The sequence below is a fragment of the Bufo gargarizans genome, chromosome 3 (assembly GCF_014858855.1).
Source record: "Bufo gargarizans isolate SCDJY-AF-19 chromosome 3, ASM1485885v1, whole genome shotgun sequence".
NCBI classification, from domain to species: Eukaryota; Metazoa; Chordata; class Amphibia; order Anura; family Bufonidae; genus Bufo; species Bufo gargarizans.
Genome location: NC_058082.1, coordinates 276620937 through 276643426, shown reverse-complemented (window position 1 = coordinate 276643426; position 22490 = coordinate 276620937). Strand labels below are relative to the sequence as shown.

Below are 22490 nucleotides of genomic sequence, written 5' to 3'. Positions count from 1 at the left end.
TCCAATGCAGGGAAGAAAGGGATGCAAATCAGCTCTTAACAAGCTCTGCCTCTAATGCTACCTGATGTACTGGTGGCATCAGAGGCAGAGCTTGTTCAAAGCTCATTTGCATCCCTTTCTTCCCAAAATTCCAGGAGCATGAATGGCCTATAATTCTCCTCACTTCGACTAAGGCTCTCTGTCCCCATGGTGAGATGGTACCCGCAAATCCAGACTTAGGCCTCTCACCCAGCTAAGCCAGTGCTCTCTGTTCTGCACTGCTGAAGGGCAATGATCCTGAAACAGCTGTCTGCAGATGAGGTGCTGGCTTATTTAATGCCCGCGTCATGTCTCTAGGCCTATCCAAATGGTCAGACGTTGAATTATAGGATAGCTGCCTTACATCTGGTGGCATTAGAGGCAGAGCTTGTTAAGAGCTCATCTGCATCCCTTTCTTCCCAGAATTCCAGAGGAGCATGTATGGCCTATAAGTCTCCTCATGCCGACTAAGGCGCTCTCTCCCCAAGGAGATATAGTACCCCCAAATACTGCAATCCTGAAACACTGCTCCAGTTCCTGACCTTGCTTAATATGCCATAAAAGGCCAGGAAAGACCAGCTCAGCCAATAAATAGCCTATGACTGGCATAAATTCTAGACCTTACTGGGCCTTTTCTAGCATTTCCTGCATGTCAAACCAAGGCAGAAAGTGGGAAGCAGCAGTTAGCAGAGCAGCTTTGGGACAGCAGTGGTGGAGGATCGTTGGAGGTAAATAATGCTTTATATTTGTAAAATTTTTTGGCCCATGTGAAAAAAAATAATCTGGAAAACCCCTTCAGCATCCGTTGTTTTATAGGCCCACTTTCTGATTCAGGAACATTAAAATTAAAACTAAATTAAATATTACACAAATTATGGTACTGTTACATTATCCCCTCTGAAAAAGAAGAGTATTAAAACTGTAGTTGCAAATACAAGCAGTTATTCTATCATAAGATAACAGATTACATGCAATTTACAGAACTTCTTGTGTGACAGAGGGGTCTTTGGGACCACGTTGGGTACTAAGGTCCATGTGCCGCTTTACTTTTTACACCTATACCACTGCTACTGATCTGTCAAACATACCTGAGACATGAGAGTGTCGCAAGTAGAGGCTAAACCAGAGCCCACAGATATACCGGTTACATTTATAACCTGTTAATAGAGGATAAAGACAGTTAAACATTATAGCATTCTAACCTTCTATACTGTTAATTCATTCTAAAATATACTGCGATCAGCAATATCATAATGCGTGCTGGTCCAATATAGAAGAACGTAAATTTAGGAAAGAAAACAGTAAATGTAAAAAAAAAAAAAAAAAAAAAAAAATGTGTCTTGTCGCTAAGGTCTACAATTCTATACCTGGGGTGAGACAAACCAAATCATGGAGAGGCTTGATGGAAATGTTCCTATAATAACGAAACAATCAAGAGAGAACAACAATGGAGATGAAGCCCAAAGATGCATTTGATTACGGTCATTTCCTTCCCTTACTCCTGATGCACACAAATGTGGTTTGGTTCCATTTTTTGAGGCTCAGATGAGGACCCATTCACTACAATGGGGCTGCAAAAGATGCGGACAGCTCTCAGTGTGCTGTTCGCATCCGTTGTTCCGTTACGTGGGGCCACAAAAAAAATAGAACAAGTCTTATTCTTGTCTGTTTTGACAAGAATAAGCATTTCTATTATAGGCAGCCCATTCAGTTTGGTAATTTGCGGACCACAAAACACAGCGCGGTCATGTGCATGAGCCCTTAGGGTGTAAATGTTTAAAGTTGCGGTTTCTCACAATTAAGCATTTGACATCAGTGGTATACCGTCGTTAGAGGCAGACCATGCAGTCGTTATGGGGCCCGGCCAGGTTGAATGGTCCCGCTCCCTTTCTGACCTGAATACATGCCACATGCAGCCAGTAACGCTGGACAGATAAATGTCAGCCCTTTTAAGTACTGATCCTGAAGCTCCTTGCTACTGCTGCAAGCATTGGCTTCTATCTGTGAGAATAGTCAGATTCAGCTGGCCAGTAAGCAGGAAGATGTTCTGCACCTTATTGGTCAGCTGAACTGTAGGCAGCGCCACCTAACCTCAACTCTTGGCTCTGCTTCTGGCTCTCACTTCAGGGTCCTGTTCTTGAGAGAGGCAGGTTTTAGAGGTGGGTCCTGCACCTATCGGACATGCTATCAATATGCCATAAAATGTTCCTGATGGGAATACCCCTTTAATACTGCTTAATCCGCTTGCCAGACTCCCCTCAAAGAGGTCTTTTCATAAAATCCTGGCATCTTCTATCCTGTGTAGGAAAGATAGATCATTATTTACCTGTCCATCACATTGTCAATGCTGCTGTCTCAGACTGGCAGCAGGCTCTTCCGTTTGGACCCCAACTGGAAGTGTTCCAGGTTCTTTCTGTTCAGCTGCGTATACAGTAGAGCTGCAAGTATTCCATCGATTAATCCATCGATTAATTGAGTACTCTAATAAGAAAAAAAAACGAATTAAAAGAACATTTTCCTTTATAAAAAAAAACTCATCAGCCCCCCCCCCCATGCCATCAGCCCCCCCATGCCATCATGTTCCCCATGGCCATCAGCCCCCCCATGGCCATCATGTTCCCCATGGCCATCAGCCCCCCCATGGCCATCATGTTCCCCATGGCCATCAGCCCCCCCATGGCCATAAGCCCCCCCATGCCATCATGTTCCCCATGGCCATCAGCCCCCCCATGCCATCATGTTCCCCATGGCCATCAGCCCCCCCATGCCATCATGTTCCCCATGGCAATCAGCCCCCCCATGCCATCATGTTCCCCATGGCCATCAGCCCCCCCATGCCATCATGTTCCCCATGGCCATCAGCCCCTCCATGCCATCATGTTCCCCATGGCCATCAGCCCCTCCATGCCATCATGTTCCCCATGGCCATCAGCCCCTCCATGCCATCATGTTCCCCATGGCCATCAGCCCCTCCATGCCATCATGTTCCCCATGGCCATCAGCCCCTCCATGCCATCATGTTCCCCATGGCCATCACCCCCCCCCCATCATGTTCCCCATGGCCATCACCCCCCCATGCCATCATGTTCCCCATGGCCATCACCCCCCCCCATGCCATCATGTTCCCCATGGCCATCACCCCCCCCCCATGCCATCATGTTCCCCATGGCCATCACCCCCCCCATGCCATCACGTTCCCCATAGCCATCACCCCCCCCATGCCATCATGTTCCCCATGGCCATCACCCCCCCCCCCATGCCATCATGTTCCCCATGGCCATCACCCCCTCCATGCCATCATGTTCCCCAGTGCCATCATCCCCTCCATGCCATGTCCCACAGTGCCATCCGCCCCTTCATGTTCCCCCCCCTCCCCCTGTAATACTTACCTTCACCTGGCAGGATGTGCGGCTGGCTGATATGGAGTCCACAGGAGAAGGACCGCAGCGTCTTCTACTTCCCAACGTGCACTGGGACCTGACGTCACACAGCGTCAGGCAGCGCACGCTAACGATGTGTGCACACCAGTCACAAGACAGTGCAGCGCGGTGCCGACAGGAGGCCATGGAGCGGTGAGTGATAGGCTTCACTTCACTTACGCTCCGTGGTCAGATGATTAAAAGGAAAACCGCATCGAGGATTTTTTTGTGTCGATTACATAGAGTAATTGTTGGAGTCCTAGTATACAGTACATGCAGATAAACAGACTTAGGCCCCTTTCAGGCTACTTTCACACTAGCGTTCGGGGCTCCGCTTGTGAGTTCCGTTTAAAGGCTCTCACAAGCGGCCCCGAACGGATCCGTCCAGTACTAATGCATTCTGAGTGGATGCGGATCCGCTCAGAATGCATCAGTATGGCTCCGCTTGGCTTCCGCTGCTTGCAGCGTTCAGGTGTCCGCCTGGCCGTGCGGAGGCAAACGGATCCGTCCAGAGTTACAATGGAAGTCAATGGGGGCGGATCTGTTCAAAGGTGACACAATATGGTGCATTTTTCAAACGGATCCGCCCCCCATTGACTTTTAATGTAAAGTCTGGACGGATCCGTCTGAATACAAATTGTACTTAGACTTTTTTAGTGAAATATAATGCAGACGGTTCCGTCTGAACGGATACCATCGTTTGCATTATAGGAGCGGATCCGTCTGTACAAATACCAGACGGATCCGCTCCGAACGCAAGTGTGAAAGTAGCCTCGCACGGGCAAAAATTCTGCGCGGGTGCAATGCGTGAGGTGAACGCATTGCACCCGCACTGAATCCGGACCCATTCACTTCAATGGGGCTGTGCAGATGAGCAGTGATTTTCACGCATCACTTGTGCATTGCGTGAAAATCGCAGCATGTTCTATATTCTGCGTTTTTCACACAACGCAGGCCCCATAGAAATAAATGGGGCTGCGTGAAAATCAGAAGCATCCGCAAACAAGTGCGCATGCGGTGCGATTTTTACGCATGGTTGCTAGGAGATTATAGGGATGAGCAACCCCGGACCCCATTAAAGTCTATTCACTGTATTATTTTCCCACTATAACATGGTTATAAGGGAAAATAATAGCATTCTTAATACAGAATGCTTAATAAAATGTGCCTTGAGGGGTTAAAAAAATTAAAAAAAATTAACTCGCCTCATCCACTTGATCGCGCAGCCGGCATAGTCTTCTTTCTTCCTCTTTCAGGACCTGAAAAGGACCTTTGATGACGTAATCGCGCTCACCACGTGGTGAGCGCGATTACGTCAAAGGTCTTTTTGCAGGTCCTGAAAGAAAAAGAAAGATGACGATGCCGCCTGCGCGATCAAGTGGATGAGGTGAGTTATGTTTTTATAATTTTTTAACCCTGAATTGACATTATACTTAGCATTCTGTATTAAAGAATGTTATTATTGTTATAATGGAAAATAAAATCTACAGAACACCAAACCCGAACTTCAGTGAAGAAGTCTGGGTTCGGGTCTGGGTACCACATTAAGGTTTTTCTCACGCGCATGCAAAACTCGCATGAAAAATAACTGAACATCGGAACGCAAATCGCAGACAAAACTGACTGAAATTGCGTGCCTACTCGTGCGGGTTTCCCGCAATGCACCCTAAACGTATCCGGCCTTCACCCGTGACGCCCGTGTGAAGGGGGCCTTAGGAAACGGGGACAGCGGCATCGGGCGTGAGACGTTAGAAATACTGACCAAACTACTTTCCTACACAGGACAATCACATAATAAGAAAAGAAGAGGGAGAACATCAGCATGATAGGACAGTATAGACAACAAACGGCTGCTCAGGGCAATGCAGCTCACCAAACCCAGGGGGAGTGGGGATTAACTGTTCTTGAGGTGCTGCACACAGACCTTACTGGTCCACAGCCGGGCCGGGGTTCTAAAGAGTAGGAGCAGTAAGAAGAGGATGACTCTTTCAGCGGCACTAGCTATTTCAATAAGGAGCATGCAGTTTTATAGATTATTCCGATATTAGATTTTATATATTACTTTATTTGTGAACTATTTGCATACTCTCCACCCATTCCTTGGACGCTGACCTTCAAGTGTTTTATTTTATTTTATTTTTTATAACATGGTTTATTTTATTAAGCCACGTTATTGTGTTCCTGATGAAGAGACCAGTGTGGTCCAAAACACGTAGACAACACAGCCATAAATTGTCAAACTGTATTTTCCATATCAGATTATTCTGAAAGAGTTCTCCTCTTCTAACTGTTCCTACACAGGAAGATGCCAGGATTTTATGAAAAACCCAGAGAATCTTTTTAAATTAAACCATTAACATATGATGTGTCTTACTGTCAATCTATAGTTAAGCTACATTGCTAATACTTACGGCTACAGCAAGTGTTACAGAGTCTAGTTCAATCTTGCCCAAATGACCACAGAATATGGAGCTCACAATATTAATTAGGAACACCATTATTTGCGAGAGGAACTAGAAAAAAAGAGTTAAACAAGAAATTAGTATGAGTGTGATTTTACTATTTATAACATGTATACGTATGCATGCTTCAATGGAGATGCTGCTCAGCTTAGGCTACTTCCATTTTCCGGCAGGGTTCAGCAAACACACTTCCGTTAGGATAATACAGCTGGCTGCATCGGTTATGAACGGATCCGGTTGTATTATTTTTAAAATGGTCATGACGGATCCGGCACTAAAACCACTGTATGTCTTTTGTGTCCGAGAAAACTGATCTGGCACTATTGACTTACATTGTGTTTCATGCTGGATCCGTCTTGCTCCGCATCCCCTGCCGGACAGGAAAACGCTGCTTGCAGTGTTTTTCCATCCAGCAAGGTAATACAACCAAACGGAACAGAATGCATTCTGGTGCATTCTGTTCTGTCCCCATTGACAATGAATGTCAATGATTGTGAGGCCTATTGGGGACAGCTTGATGCTAATGTCTGTAAAGCACTGTGGAATATAGTAATGCTATATAAGTGCATAAAATAAATAAATATTGACCAAACTATACCAATAAAGTGTTTTCTGATATTTATGTCAACATTAAGCGGGAAAAGCTTAAAGGGTTTCTGTCATGAGAAATCATTATGTAGCTGACTGACATTAGCGATGTGCCTGCCGCCGTTCTCTTTAAATAAAGACTTTTATAATATGCTAATGAGCCTCTAGGCGCTACTGGGGCGTTGCTTCAGCACCTAGAGGCTCGGTCTATGCACTCTTTGGCACGCCCAGGTCCAGTTGATTGACTTTCGAGCTCTCCTCAGTGTCCCGTAAATCCTGCGCCGTCCCTTTTAGTATTCGGCGAAGGCCCAGTGAGTGAAGGACGCGCTCATGCTGCCGGCTTCCTTCCTTCGGCGCAGTGAGGAAGTCGGCAGCAGGAGCGTGTCCTTCACTCACTGCTCCTGCGCCGAATACTAAGCGGGATGGCGCAGGTGCGGGATTTACGGGACACTGAGGAGGACTCGAAAGTCAATTAACTGGACCTGGGCGTGCCATAGGGTGCATAGACGGAGCAGGGAGTTATAAAGCATACTGTTATGTACTGCAGACATTAGCACATCACTAATGTCAGTCAGCTACATAATGTTATTTCTCATGACAGAAACCCTTTAAACTTTACCCAAACTTGTATTTTTCATAATCCAATAATATATGTGAAACTAGCAAACTTTGTTATATAATTTTTTCAAGAAAAGTGCCTGTTCCTGTATTTATTTCTTACTCCTTGCCCTGTTCACCGTCTATGAAACAGAGAGATGAGCTTACAGCAGACAGAACTGTGAGGAAGTGATTTATTATCTCATCCAAGAGAAGGATAATGTTTGATCTGATAAACCTGATCTGGTGTGAGATGAATCTCCCAGTAGTAGCTACAGCTGGGTCTGACTTCTCCTCTCCTTTTTCACAGACCTCAATGGGCTGTGTATAGACTTGTGTGTAGGGGTATAATCAGTCACTTCAGAAACATGATCCATGCAGGGGCGGGAACACCTGAGCCCTCTTTAACAGAGTACAATGACCTCACACTCTCAGCATTAATTAACAATTGGTGCATCATGTACTTATGTACCCAAGCCAAGTACAACAGATGCCCTCTTCAGTTCACCATTATCAAGATGGTGATACGGTTAAATACAGCTGTGGGCACAGATGCCCATGGCTTTCTTCCCCGCTGTTCACTCCCGTAGGAAAGAGGACAGTAGGCATGAAGCCTATACAGAGGACACAGGGATGCAGACATCTGAGACCTCAGGTTGGAAGAGGCCTGTAGCCTGCACTGCAGACAGTATGGCTGACCCCACCTATTTGTGTTTGCCCAGCCTACTTGTGCTGACCCACCTTCTGTAAATTTGTAAAGTGGCTAGTCCACCCCTGGGAAAAGATATAGGTGCAGAAGCAGGCACTTTCAATAAAATATATTACAGTCTACCATTCCACCATAGGGTTCACCATTACCACTTTAGGTACACTTAACCCCTTAAGGACACAGCCTTATTTCACCTTAAGGACCAGGCCATTTTTTGCAAATCTGACCAGTGTCACTTTAACCACTTCAGCCCCGCTAGCTGAAACCCCCTTCATGACCAGAGCACTTTTTACACTTCGGCACTACACTCCTTTCACCGTTTATCGCTCGGTCATGCAACTTACCACCCAAATGAATTTTACCTCCTTTTCTTCTCACTAATAGAGCTTTCATTTGGTGGTATTTTATTGCTGCTGACATTTTTACTTTTTTTGTTATTAATCGAAATGTAACGATTTTTTTGCAAAAAAATGACATTTTTCACTTTCAGCTGTAAAATTTTTCGCTAAATTTATAGTTCTACATGTCTTTGATAAAAAAAAAATGTTTGGGCAAAAAAAAAAAATGGTTTGGGTAAAGGTTATAGCGTTTACAAACTATGGTACAAAAATGTGAATTTCCGCTTTTTGAAGCAGCTCTGACTTTCTGAGCACCTGTCATGATTCCTGAGGTTCTACAATGCCCAGACAGTAGAAAAACCCCACAAATGACCCCATTTCGGAAAGTAGACACCCTAAGGTATTCGCTGATGGGCATAGTGAGTTCATAGAAATTTTTATTTTCTGTCACAAGTTAGCGGAAAATGATGATGATTTTTTATTTTTATTTTTTTCTTACAAAGTCTCATATTCCACTAACTTGTGACAAAAAATAAAAAATTCTAGGAACTCGCCGTGCCCCTCACATGAATACCTTGGGGTGTCTTCTTTCCAAAATGGGGTCACTTGTGGGGTAGTTATACTGCCCTGGCAATTTAGGGGCCCAAATGTGTGAGAAGTACCTTGCAATCAAAATGTGTAAAAAATGACCGGTGAAATCCAAAAGGTGCACTTTGGAATATGTGCCCCTTTGCCCACCTTGGCTGCAAAAAAGTGTCACACATCTGGTATCGCCGTACTCAGGAGAAGTTGGGGAATGTGTTTTGGGGTGCCATTTTACATATAACCATGCTGGGTGAGAGAAATATCTTGGCAAAAGACAACTTTTCCTATTTTTTTATACAAAGTTGGCATTTGACCAAGATATTTTTCTCACCCAGCATGGGTATATGTAAAATGACACCCCAAAACACATTGCCCAACTTCTCCTGAGTACGGCGATACCAGATGTGTGACACTTTTTTTTGCAGCCTAGATGCGCAAAGGGGCCCAAATTCCTTTTAGGAGGGCATTTTTAGACATTTGGATCCCAGACTTCTTCTCACACTTTCGGGCACCTAAAAAGCCAGAGCAGTATAAATACCCCACATGTGACCCCACTTTGGAAAGAAGACACCCCAAGGTATTCAATGAGGGGCCTGGCAAGTTCCTAGAAATTTTTTATTTTTTGCATAAGTTAGCGGAAATTGATTTTTTTGGTTTTTTTCTCACAAAGTCTCACTTTCCGCTAACTTAGGACAAAAATGTCAATCTTTCATGGACTCAATATGCCCCTCACGGAATACCTTGGGGTGTCTTCTTTCCGAAATGGGGTCACATGTGGGGTATTTATACTGCCCTGGCTTTTTAGGGGCCCTAAAGCGTGAGAAGAAGTCTGGAATATAAATGTCTAAAAATGTTTACGCATTTGGATTCCGTGAGGGGTACGGTGAGTTCATGGGAGATTTTATTTTTTGACACAAGTTAGTAGAATATGAGACTTAGTAAGAAAAAACTAAAACAAAAACAAACAAAAAATTTCCGCTAACTTGTGCCAAAAAAAATGTCTGAATGGAGCCTTACCGGGGGGGGGGGGGGGTGATTAATGACAGGGGGGTGATCAATGACAGGGGGGTGATCACCCATATAGACTCCCTGATCACCCCCCTGTCATTGATCACCCCCCTGGTAAGGCTCCATTGAGACGTCCGTATAATTTTTACGGATCCATGGATCGGATCCGCAAAACACATGCGGACGTCTGAATGGAGCCTTACAGGGGGGTTATCAATGACAGGGGGTGATCAGGGTGATCACCCCCCCTGTAAGGCTCCATTCAGACATCCGCATGATTTTTACGGATCCATGGATACATGGATTGGATCCACAAAACACATGCGGACGTCTGAATGGAGCCTTACAGGGGGGTGATCAATGACAGGGGGGTGATCAGGGAGTGTATATGGGTGATCACCCGCCTGTCATTGATCACCCCCTGTAAGGCTCCATTCAGACGTCTGCATGTGTTTTGCGGATCCGATCCATGTATCCATGGATCCGTAAAAATCATGCGGACGTCTGAATGGAGCCTTACAGGGGGGTGATCAATGACAGGGGGGTGATCAATGACAGGGGGTGATCAGGGAGTGTATATGGGTGATCACCCACCTGTCATTGATCACCCCCTGTAAGGCTCCATTCAGACGTCCGCATGTGTTTTGCGGATCCGATCCATGTATCCATGGATCCGTAAAAATCATGCGGACGTCTGAATGGAGCCTTACAGGGGGGTGATCAGTGACAGGGGGGTGATCAATGACAGGGGGTGATCAGGGAGTGTATATGGGTGATCACCCGCCTGTCATTGATCACCCCCTGTAAGGCTCCATTCAGACGTCCGCATGTGTTTTGCGGATCCGATCCATGTATCCATGGATCCGTAAAAATCATGCGGACGTCTGAATGGAGCCTTACAGGGGGGTCATCAGTGACAGGGGGGTGATCAATGACAGGGGGTGATCAGGGAGTGTATATGGGTGATCACCCGCCTGTCATTGATCACCCCCCTGTAAGGCTCCATTTAGACGTCCGTATGCGTTTTGCGGATCCGATCCATGTATCCGTAAAAATCATACGGACGTCTGAACGGAGCCTGACAGGGGGGTGATCAATGACAGGGCGGTGATCAATGACAGGGGGGTGATCAGGGAGTTTATATGGGGTGATCATGGGTGATCAGGGGTTTATAAGGGGTTAATAAGTGACGGTGGGGAGGGGTGTAGTGTAGTGTGGTGTTTGGTGCGACTGTACTGACCTACCTGAGTCCTCTGGTGGTCGATCCTAACAAAAGGGACCACCAGAGGACCAGGTAGGAGGTATATTAGACGCTGTTATGAAAACAGCGTCTAATATACCTGTTAGGGGTTAAAAAATTCGGATCTCCAGCCTGCCAGCGAGCGATCGCCGCTGGCAGGCTGGAGATCCACTCGCTTACCTTCCGTTCCTGTGAGCGCGCGCGCCTGTGTGCGCGCGTTCACAGGAAATCCCGGCCCTTGCGAGATGACGCATATATGCGTGACTCTGCGCAGGGCCGCCACCTCCGGACCGCACATCTGCGTTAGGCGGTCCGGAGGTGGTTAAAGGGCTTCTGTCACCCCACTAAAGTAATTTTTTTCTTTTGGGCTAGGTAAATTCCTTATACTGCGATATATGAAAATATAATGGAGTTACTTACTTTCCTTCAGCAGTTTCTTATAAAAACGAACTTTTATAATATGTAAATTAGGTCTCTACCAGCAAGTAGGGCGTCTACAAAAAACCGCCCCCTCGTCGTGTTGATTAACAGGGCCAGCCGCGATCTCCTCCTCTGGCCGGCCCTGTCAGCATTTAAAAAAATCGCGCGCCTGTGTTCATTCGGCGCAGGCGCTCTGAGATGAGGAGGCTCGCCTCCTCAGCACTCCCTCAGTGCGCCTGCGCCGATGAAGTCTTCTCTTTCGGTCACATATTGTACTTCATGACACTGGTAAAATGAAGTAAAAAAAAAAATCATTTTTATTTATAAAAAATACCAATATTTTTTTTAAAATTGCAAATTTCCAAGTTTCAATTTCTCTACTTCTATAATACATAGCAATACCTACAAAAATAGTTATTACTTTACATTCCCCATATGTCTACTTCATGTTTGGATCAGTTTGGGAATGATATTTTATTTTTGGGGGATGTTACAAGGCTTAGAAGTTTAGAAGCAAATCTTGAAATTTTTCAGAAATTTTCAAAAACCCACTTTTTAGGGACCAGTTCAGGTCTGAAGTCACTTTGTGAGTCTTACATAATAGAAACCACCCAAAAATTACCCCATTCTGGAAACTACACCCCTCAAGGTATTCAAAACTGATTTTACAAACGTCGTTAACCCTTTAGGTGATCCACAAGAGTTGATGGCAAATGGTGATAAAATTTCAGAATTTAGATTTCTGAATTTTCCATTTTAATCCATTTTTTTCAGTAACAAAGCAAGGGTTAACAACCAAACAAAATGCTATATTTATTGCCCCGATTCTGTAGTTTGCAGAAACACCCCATATGTGGCCGTAAACTACTGTACGGGCACACAGTAGGGCGTAGAGGGAAAGGTGCGCCGTATGGTTTTTGGAAGGCAGATTTAGCTGGACTGGTTTTTTTGACACTATGTCCCATTTGATGCCCCCCTAGAGTAGAAACTCCATAAAAGTGACCCCATCTAAGAAACTACACCCCTCAAGGTATTCAAAACTGATTTTACAAACTTTGTTAACCCTTTAGGTGTTGCACAAGATTTAATGGAAAATAGAGATACAATTTCAAAATTTAACTTTTTGGGCAGATTTTCCATTTTAATATTTTTTTTCCAGTTACAAAGCAAGGGTTAACAGCCAAACAAAACTCATTCTTTATGGCCCTGATTCTGTAGTTTACAGAAACACCCCATATGTGGTTGTAAACTGCTGTACGGGTACACGGCAGGGTGCAGAAGGAAAGGAATGCCATACGGTTTTTGGAAGGCAGATTTTGCTGGACTGTTTTTTTTTTTTTACACCATGTCCCATTTGAAGCCCCCCTGATGCACCCCTAGAGTAGAAACTCCAAAAAAGTGACCCCATTTTAGAAACTACGGGATAGGGTGGCAGTTTTGTTGGTACTAGTTTAGGGTACATATGATTTTTGGTTGCTCTAGATTACACTTTTTGTGAGGCAAGGTAACAAGAAATAGCTTTTTTGGCACTGTTTTTGTGTGTTATTTACAACATTCATCTGACAGGTTAGATCATGTGGTATTTTTATAGAGCAGGTTGTCACGGACGCGGCAATACCTAATATGTATCCAATTTCTTTATATATGTAAGTTTTACACAATGATTTCATTTTTGAAAAAAAATCATGTTTTAGTGTCTCAATAGTCTGAGAGCCATAGTTTTTTCAGTTTTTGGGCGATTATCTTAGGTAGGATCTCATTTTTTTGTGGAATGAGATGCCAGTTTGGCACTATTTTGGGGTGCATATGACTTTTTGATAGCTTGCTATTACACTTTTTGTGACGTAAGAGGACAAAAAATTGCTTTTCTTACACCGTTTTGATTTTAATTTTTTTACGGTGGTCACCAGTTAGGTCATGTGATATTTTTATAGAGCCGGTCGATACGGACGCGGCGATACCTAATATGTATACTTTTTTTTTTATTCATGTAAGTTTTATACAATTATTTCATTTTTGAAAAAAAAAAAAACATTTCCATAGTCTAAGAGCCATAGTTTTTTCAGTTTTTTGGGTGATTATCTTGGGTAGGGTATGAATTTTGCGGGATGAGATGACGGTTTGATTGGTACTATTTTGGCTTACATGCAACTTTTTTTTATCACTTTTATTACCTTTTTGGGGAAGTAAGGTGAGCAAAATTTCAATTTCCTCATTGTTTTTATTTTTTTATTTTTATGGCGTTCACCGTGCAGGGAAAGTAACATGACCGTTTTATAGATCAGGTCGTTACGGACACGGTGATACCTAATATGTGTAGTGTATTTTTTTTTTTTTTTATTCAGTGATAAGTGTTTTTTTTGTAATCTTTACTTTTCTCACATTTTTTTGACCCAGACCCACTTGGTTCTTGAAGATCCAGTGGGTCTGATGTCTGTATAATACAGTACAGTACGCTATATAGTGTATTGTACTGTATTTGAGTTACACTTTGAACAGATCTATGCCTTTAGCACAGATCTGTTCAGCAGTCTCCTCCCTGTACCGATGCTCATTATTAGCATACTGAGCGCGAAAAATACCGGGGGCACAGTGGGGCGCAGGAGCGATATTTAAAAAATAAATAAATAAAAATCAGGCAGGGTGGCAGCATAAGCCCGCAAGTAAATGTATTTATCTCAATACAAAACCATGAAAGGTCCTCTTTAACCACTTCAGCCCCGCTAGCTGAAACCCCCTTCATGACCAGAGCACTTTTTACACTTCTGCACTACACTACTTTCACCATTTATCGCTCGGTCATGCAACTTACCACCCAAATGAATTTTACCTCCTTTTCTTCTCACTAATAGAGCTTTCATTGGGTGGTATTTTATTGCTGCTGACATTTTTACATTTTCTGTTATTAATCGAAATGTAACGATTTTTTTGCAAAAAAAAATGAAATTTTTCACTTTCAGCTGTAAAATTTTGCAAAAAAAACGACATCCATATATAAATTTTTCGCTAAATTTATAGTTCTACATGTCTTTGATAAAAAAAAATGTTTTTTTAAAAATAAAATGGTTTGGGTAAAAGTTATAGCGTTTACAAACTATGGTACAAAAATGTGAATTTCCGCTTTTTGAAGCAGCTCTGACTTTCTGAGCACCTGTCATGATTCCTGAGGTTCTACAATGCCCAAACAGTAGAAAAACCCCACAAATGACCCCATTTCGGAAAGTAGACACCCTAAGGTATTCGCTGATGGGCATAGTGAGTTCATAGAACTTTTTATTTTTTGTCACAAGTTAGCGGAAAATGATGATGATTTTTTATTTTTATTTTTTTCTTACAAAGTCTCATATTCCACTAACTTGCGACAAAAAATAAAAAATTCTAGGAACTCGCCATGCCCCTCACGGAATACCTTGGGGTGTCTTCTTTCCAAAATGGGGTCACTTGTGGGGTAGTTATACTGCCCTGGCAATTTAGGGGCCCAAATGTGTGAGAAGAACTTTGCAATCAAAATGTGTAAAAAATGACCGGTGAAATCCGAAAGGTGCACTTTGGAATATGTGCCCCTTTGCCCACCTAGGCTGCAAAAAAGTGTGACACATCTGGTATCGCCGTACTCAGGAGAAGTTGGGGAATGTGTTTTGGGGTGTCATTTTACATATACCCATGCTGGGTGAGAGAAATATCTTGGCAAAAGACAACTTTTCCAATTTTTTTATACAAAGTTGGCATTTGACCAAGATATTTTTCTCACCCAGCATGGGTATATGTAAAATGACACCCCAAAACACATTCCCCAACTTCTCCTGAGTACGGCGATACCAGATGTGTGACACTTTTTTGCAGCCTAGATGCGCAAAGCGGCCCAAATTCCTTTTAGGAGGGCATTTTTAGACATTTGGATCCCAGACTTCTTCTCACACTTTCGGGCCCCTAAAAAGTCAGGGCAGTATAAATACCCCACATGTGACCCCACTTTGGAAAGAAGACACCCCAAGGTATTCAATGAGGAGCCTGGCGAGTTCATAGAAATTTTTTATTTTTTGCATAAGTTAGCGGAAATTGATTTTTTTTGTTTTTTTCTCACAAAGTCTCACTTTCCGCTAACTTAGGACAAAAATTTCAATCTTTCATGGACTCAATATGCCCCTCACAGAATACCTTGGGGTGTCTTCTTTCCGAAATGGGGTCACATGTTGGGTATTTATACTGCCCTGGCTTTTTAGGGGCCCTAAAGCGTGAGAAGAAGTCTGGAATATAAATGTCTAAAAATGTTTACGCATTTGGATTCCGTGAGGGGTATGGTAAGTTCATGTGAGATTTTATTTTTTGACACAAGTTAGTGGAATATGAGACTTAGTAAGAAAAAACAAAAACACATGCGGACGTCTGAATGGAGCCTTACAGGGTGATCAGGGAGTGTATATGGGTGATCACCCGCCTGTCATTGATCACCCCCCTGTAAGGCTCCATTCAGACGTCCGCATGTGTTTTGCGGATCCGATCCATGGATCCGTAAAAATCATGCGGACGTCTGAATGGAGCCTTACAGGGGGGTGATCAATGACAGGGGGTGATCAGGGAGTGTATATGGGTGATCACCCCCCTGTCATTGATCACCCCCCTGTAAGGCTCCATTCAGACGTCCGTATGATTTTTACGGATCCATGGATCGGATCCGCAAAACACATGCGGACGTCTGAATGGAGCCTTACAGGGGGGTGATCAATGACAGGGGGGTGATCAGGGAGTGTATATGGGTGATCACCCGCCTGTCATTGATCACCCCCCTGTAAGGCTCCATTCAGACGTCCGCATGTGTTTTGCGGATCCGATCCATGGATCCGTAAAAATCATACGGACGTCTGAATGGAGCCTTACAGGGGGGTGATCAATGACAGGGGGTGATCAGGGAGTGTATATGGGTAATCACCCCCCTGTAAGGCTCCATTCAGACGTCCGTATGATTTTTACGGATCTATGGATATATGGATCGGATCCGCAAAACACATGCGGACGTCTGAATGGAGCCGCTGGCAGGCTGGAGATCCACTCGCTTACCTTCCGTTCCTGTGAGCGCGCGCGCCTGTGTGCGCGCGTTCACAGGAAATCTCGGCTCTCGCGGGAGGACGCGTATATGCGTCCACCCAGAAGAGCAGGGCCGCCGGCAGGACGCAATCCTGCGTACGGCGGTCCTGAGGAGGTTAAAGACTCATTACCATCGAGCATACCAAGTTATATTAGAATAGGCAGAAGGTACAAATAATTAAACTTTGAAAACGTTTTTTTTTTTTTTTAACGCTCGTTAGCGATTATCTGCCCTGGTAAAGGTGCCGCCGATTACCCAATGAACGAGGAAAACGCTAATTCATTGGGTGCGGTCAGTTGCTTCCGGAGCATGACAGGAAATCAACTTTTCATTTTAGTTTGATTAGGTTGATTCTGCATTCATAGGTTTGTAGAAGTTAGGATTAAGGTATTTTTCTCAACTCTGTTCATGTTATAACATTTTTTCTGTGGAGAAGAGGCATGTGATCTCTGCTGAGTCAAATTCAGTTTTAAGAACTGCAAAAGTATACCAAGCATCTGTGATAATATCTTGTAGGCAGAGAAACTGCCCAATAATCTTGCCAAAACCTCTGGAAGAGCATGACATTGTGAATGGATTAATGGAATCTATTTACCCAAAAAATTACAGAAATAGAAACATAGAATGTGTCGGCAGATAAGAACCATTTGGCCCATCTAGTCTGCCCAATATACTGAATACTATGAATAGCCGCTGGCCCTATCTTATATGAAGGATGGCCTTATGCCTATCCCATGCATGCTTAAACTCCTTCACTGTATTTGCAGCTACCACTTCTGCAGGAAGGCTATTCCATGCATCCACTACTCTCTCAGTAAAGTAATACTTCCTGATATTACCTTTAAACCTTTGCCCCTCTAATTTAAAACTATGTCCTCTTGTAGCAGTTTTTCTTCTTTTACCTTGTGGATTCCCTTTATGTATTTAAAAGTTTCTATCATATCCCTTTTGTCTCGTCTTTCTTCCAAGCTATACATGTTAAGGTCCTTTTTCTTTCCTGGTAAGTTTTATCCTGCAATCAATGTACTAGTTTAGTAGCTCTTCTCTAAACTCTCTCCAAAGTATCAATATCCTTCTGGAGATATGGTCTCTAGTACTGCGCACAATACTCCAAATGAGGTCTCACTAGTGCTCTGTAGAGCGGCATGAGCACCTCCCTCTTTCTACTGGTAATACCTCTCCCTATACACCCAAGCATTCTGCTAGCATTTCCTGCTGCTCTATGACATTGTCTGCCTACCTTTAAGTCTTCTGAAATAATGACCCCTAAATCCCCTTCTTCAGATACTGAGGTTAGGACTGTATCACTGATTTTATATTCTGCTCTTGGGTTTTTACGCCCCAGGTGCATTATCTTGCACTTATCAACATTAAATTTTAGTTGCCAGATTTTTTACCATTCCTCTAGTTTTCCTAAATCCTTTTCGATTTGGTGTATCCCTCAGGGAACATCAACCCTGTTACAAATCTTTGTGTCATCAGCATTTAAAAAAAAATAAAAAATAAAAAAAAATAATCAGATTTATTTTTTTAAATCAGTTTTTTTTATCCACCCTGAAAACAGGAAACCCAAAGAAGAACCCAGGAAGGTATAAAAAAAAATAAAAAAAAATAAAATAAAAAAGTGCTGTTGTGGGCTCCAGAAAATCAAATTATGGTAACTGTTTTCCTTTCCCCCACAACGGCACTATGAGAAAAAACACAGGAAAAACCCATCCTAGGTAGGTACCACTACTTGTATAACTTTCTACCGAATGAGAGGGCCCCCCAGAGCGTTTAGCTTGGGGGACACATGGGGGCAATAGTACCTTACACTTATGTGGCTTTAGATTATTGTTATGGCTGCTTTTCTCCATTTCTCCCCCCCCCCCCCTTCTTTTCTTGTGTTTTTTGCCTTTTTTCCCGCTTTTTCTTGCAGGTTACCTCAGGATGCTTGTTTTGGGTTGCCTGTTTATCTTAGTGACAGCTGGGGTCTCAGCTGGTTGGCCCGCTGCTGTTGCTGAGGGGAGTCGGGGACCCTGGTTGGTGGCGAGTACGGTGGCGGGAAGTGCTAGGGCTTTATATTCCAGGTGCGGCGGCGCTTCTGGGCCAGTTGTGAAGACCGGATCATCGCACCGTTTGAAGATGGAAACACTGCTTCGTCGCTTGATCGAGAAAGCTGAGGGCACTGGAGAAGATTGGTTGAGAGCCTGCCTGGAGATGCCGCCGCCTGATGTCCTGTCTGCTGCTGCGCTTACCTCACCGCCTCGTCCGGCTTTGACTGAGCCTTCGGTCCTCCCGTCACCGCTTCCCGCAGTGATGTCTCCTGCTGGTGTGATGTCACCCCTCCTGTTATCGTCGCCCGTGTCGCTGTCCGGTGTTCCGGGTTCCGTCGCGCTGCATCCTGTTCCGGTCCGATCCTGCCTGTGATGTCCGTGCCGGGTATGAGCGGGGAGGGCGGGGGCATTGGTGCGTTCAGGCAAGAGGTCCCGTAAAGCCAGGTCTGCCCATACCCCTCCCCCTGCTGCTGGAAGTTGAAGGAGCGGTTCTCGCGAGTTGTCTGCCCAGTCTCGCCGTCGGAGTCTCCGGTCCTCCAGCACCATTGAGAGTGCTGCGCAGAGGGTCCAGAACGGAGGAAATGCTAGCAGTTTTGCGGGGGACAGCATTTTGACCCGGAACCAGGAAGCTGTTAATCCGGTGCTAGGATCTGGCAGCCGGCTTCAAGAAGCGTTGCGGTTGCCTGTTGAGGGGTTCCCACAAGATGTGGTTGAGCCTTCTCCGGGCCCCCATGAATCTGCAGGACGAGCGGTCCCTTCAACCTCTGGTTGTCTCCAGGAGGTGCATCAGGCTGGTAAGATACCCCTGTCCCTGATGCTTTGCATGGTTTTATTAAAGGGAGTCTTTCACCTAAAATGACCATTACACAACACAAACATCATGATAACCATTACATTCCCCATATTATAATCTTACCTTTCATATTGCTGTCCGTCGCCTATTCTCTCTTAAAAACGCTTTTAATCCATATGCCAATCAGGTTCTGAAGGTGCCCAGGGGCGGCGTTTATGCGGCCGGTGCCCAGGCTCCACGGCGCTGTTCAAATCAAACCCCTCCCCTTTCACCCCTCTGGCCCGCCCTCGGTTCGTCAGATACCATCCTCCAGTTAATGACAAATCCGGCGCCTGCGCACTCCATTACCCACTAGGGCAGAGGCAGCAGAGCGTTTAATGCGCATGCGCGGCCCGATCTAGCCGGCGGAAGTAAACTACCAAAATATCGGGATGTACGGGCCGGCGCATGCGCATTAAACGCTCTGCGGATTTGTGTGTTAATACAGGCAGTCAAGGGGTTAACGCAGTGAGTAGTTTAGCTAGTAATGCTGCTGCGGATATGTGTGTTGCTGCTGGTGGTCAGAGGGTTAATGCGGTGAGCAGGTTGTCGGCTAATGCTGCTGCTGGTGTATGGGGCGCTGGCTCCAACTCAATGCTGATGCTTATGTTCCGCTGTTGGATAAAGGCGCTGGTGTCAGAGAGACGTGTGTTAAGGAGGCGTTGGCGTGTGAGGTGTCGCCCCTTGGGTTTCATTTAAGCATCAGCATTAAGGAGAGGATTTGGCGTGCTGAATATGTTGATATTATGTCATTACTGCCTTCTGTCAAGGAGCATGTAACTAGGTCAGATAAGAAGGAGGATAAGGGCGAGGAGAGGAGACGTTTTATGCCTAGATCGCTTAATAATTGGATTCAGGCGTTTTGTATTTTTTCTGCTGTCTTGCGTGAGAAGCACCCGGAATTCTGTTCCGGTTTATTTCAGCACATGGATATCATTATTGAGGCGTATCGCAATTTTGGGGGCTTAGCCTGGTTTTATTATGATGAGACTTTTTGCCAGAAATTGGCAGTCCACCCTGCGCTTAGGTGGGGTGTGAAGGATATCGGTTTATGGGTAAATTTGATGTTACCTCAGAAGTTAGCCCCAGTCAGGACTGCGAATACAGCTCAGCTTGCTATTAGGAAAGGTCTTTGTTTTGCGTTTAATGAGAGCTCATGTAAATGGTTGAATCATTGTCGTTACAGGCACGAGTGCGACTTTTGTGGGGGCGCACATCCCATGGTGCGTTGCTTCAAAAGAAACTCTCAATCAAGCCATCAGCAGCCTGGTACCAAGGAACAGTTACTTAAGAGCATGGAGTCCAGTGAGATTGTCCGCAATGTGTCCTTGGTTAGATCATTACCCAGAGCAGCAGAAAGCCAAGTTAATTTTTGATGGGTTCAATGAGGGGTTTGAAATTCTTGAGTTCCTTGGCACTGGCTGTTGCTGGGTGGATAATTTAAAATCTGTTTCTGTTCATAGGGATGTGGTTAAAGTGAAGTTGCAGAAGGAGTTGGAGTTGGGAAGGATTGCGGGCCCGTTCAGGGACCCTCCTTTTGCAAATTTTAGATTGTCCCCGTTAGGTATTGTGCCCAAGAAGGAACCGGGGGAATTTGTTTGGCGATCCACCTCTTTCGGCGTGTTTCCAGATTAGGCAGAGGGTATAGGAAGCAGTTTTCTAATATTGATGTTAGGAGGCCGATCTCGATTCCGTTGTTGTTGGATTTGTTTAGGGTTTTACCGGATGTTTGTTTTGATGAGTTTGAGGTGCTTTTGTTTAGAACAGCGTTTTGTTTTGCCTTTTTTGCAGCTTTGCGGGTTGGGGAGATGGCGTCAGCGAGTAGGTCAGTGTGTTCTGGGTTAGCATATTCGGATGTGTATGTTAGGGATTCATCGGTGGAAATATTGCTGAGGTACTCTAAGACGGATCAGGTTGGGAGGGGTAGGATTATTTGGTTGAATCACTGGCCGGGTTCGGTGCCGTGTCCCGTTTCGGTGGCTAGGTCTTGGGTAGCGGTATGCCCTTCAAAAGTGGGCCCGTTTTTGTTGCATAGGGATTGTTCTCCGTTGACTAGATTCCAGTTTGGGGCAGTTTTGAAGAAATGTCTGGGTGTTTTGGAGCTTAGCTCTCTTAAGATCTCATCGCATTCGTTTAGAATTGGTGCGGCTACTGAGGCAGCTATGTGTGGGCTTGACAAGTCCGTAATCCGCAGGATTGGGTGTTGGGATTCTCAGAGTTAAGCTTTATGCGAGACCGGATTTGTTGTTATCTCACTAATTAGTGTTTGTTCTTTGCAAGCAGCCAGGGTGTAGTGTGGATCTTGGGCCATTCTTTTATATACTGGGCTCAGAAGCGAGCTGAAAATTGATCTTACTCATAGAATTTGGCTTTTAACAGTTCTGAGTTGCAGTTATTTTGGTGGGGGATCCGTGGTCTGGTTTGGAGGAGGGTATTGTTTGAAGTTAGGAGGCTCATTACTATGTGGCCGTTGCCGGATGTGATTATTTTGCATGTAGGGGGTAATGATATTGGCAAGGTTAAGACGTGTGACTTGTTGTGGGAAATGAAGAAGGACCTTTCTTTGTTACAGTGTATGTTGCCTGGTACCAAGTTGTTTTTTTCTGAGATAATTCCGAGATTGTGTTGGGTGCGGAGTAGGGCTGCAGTAAACGAATATTTTTGTAATCGAGTATTCTATCGATTATATTTCTCGATTCATCGAGTAATCTTGATATGGTTCTGGATCTGACTCCAATAGTCAGTGATGTATTGTTGATGTATTGCTCCGAATGATATAAAATAATTGGCATACGTACGCCTTGAAAGAGATCACACACAGACTGTCACAGAGAAGTCAGTCAATGCAAGATGCTGCGTTTATTGAGATTACATGATTTTTTTATAGCAAAAAAGAGGAACTTTATGACTCGGCTAATTTGATGATCTAATTGTCACATTACTAAGTCCCATGACAAGGTATCACATTATCACTCCATACTTTAGCAATGTCAGCACTATGTCAGCAATTTCAATATCATAAAGTGTTTAGTAAGGGATTATTAAGGGAGCTGGCTGCTACTTCAGGGGCCATCTTGTTTGTTAAGCAAACTGTTAGATATAATACAAGCAAGTATACATTTGATACTAGATATATGATTCCACAACAATCT

At 44.5% G+C, this 22490-nt stretch overlaps 1 protein-coding gene across 5 annotated transcripts in view; it reads right to left on the bottom strand.

Moving 5' to 3' along the window:
• LOC122931852 (multidrug and toxin extrusion protein 2-like) overlaps window positions 1-22490 on the bottom strand; it is a 129083-nt gene that overhangs the window by 87380 nt on the left and 19213 nt on the right. For all 5 annotated transcript variants that reach the window (XM_044285903.1, XM_044285907.1, XM_044285906.1 and 2 more), the window contains exons 2-3: window positions 5849-5950; window positions 1107-1175 (exon numbers count right to left, since the gene is read on the bottom strand). In XM_044285903.1, coding sequence (XP_044141838.1) covers window positions 1107-1175; window positions 5849-5950 — 171 coding nt within the window. The remainder of the gene's footprint in view (window positions 1-1106; window positions 1176-5848; window positions 5951-22490) is intronic.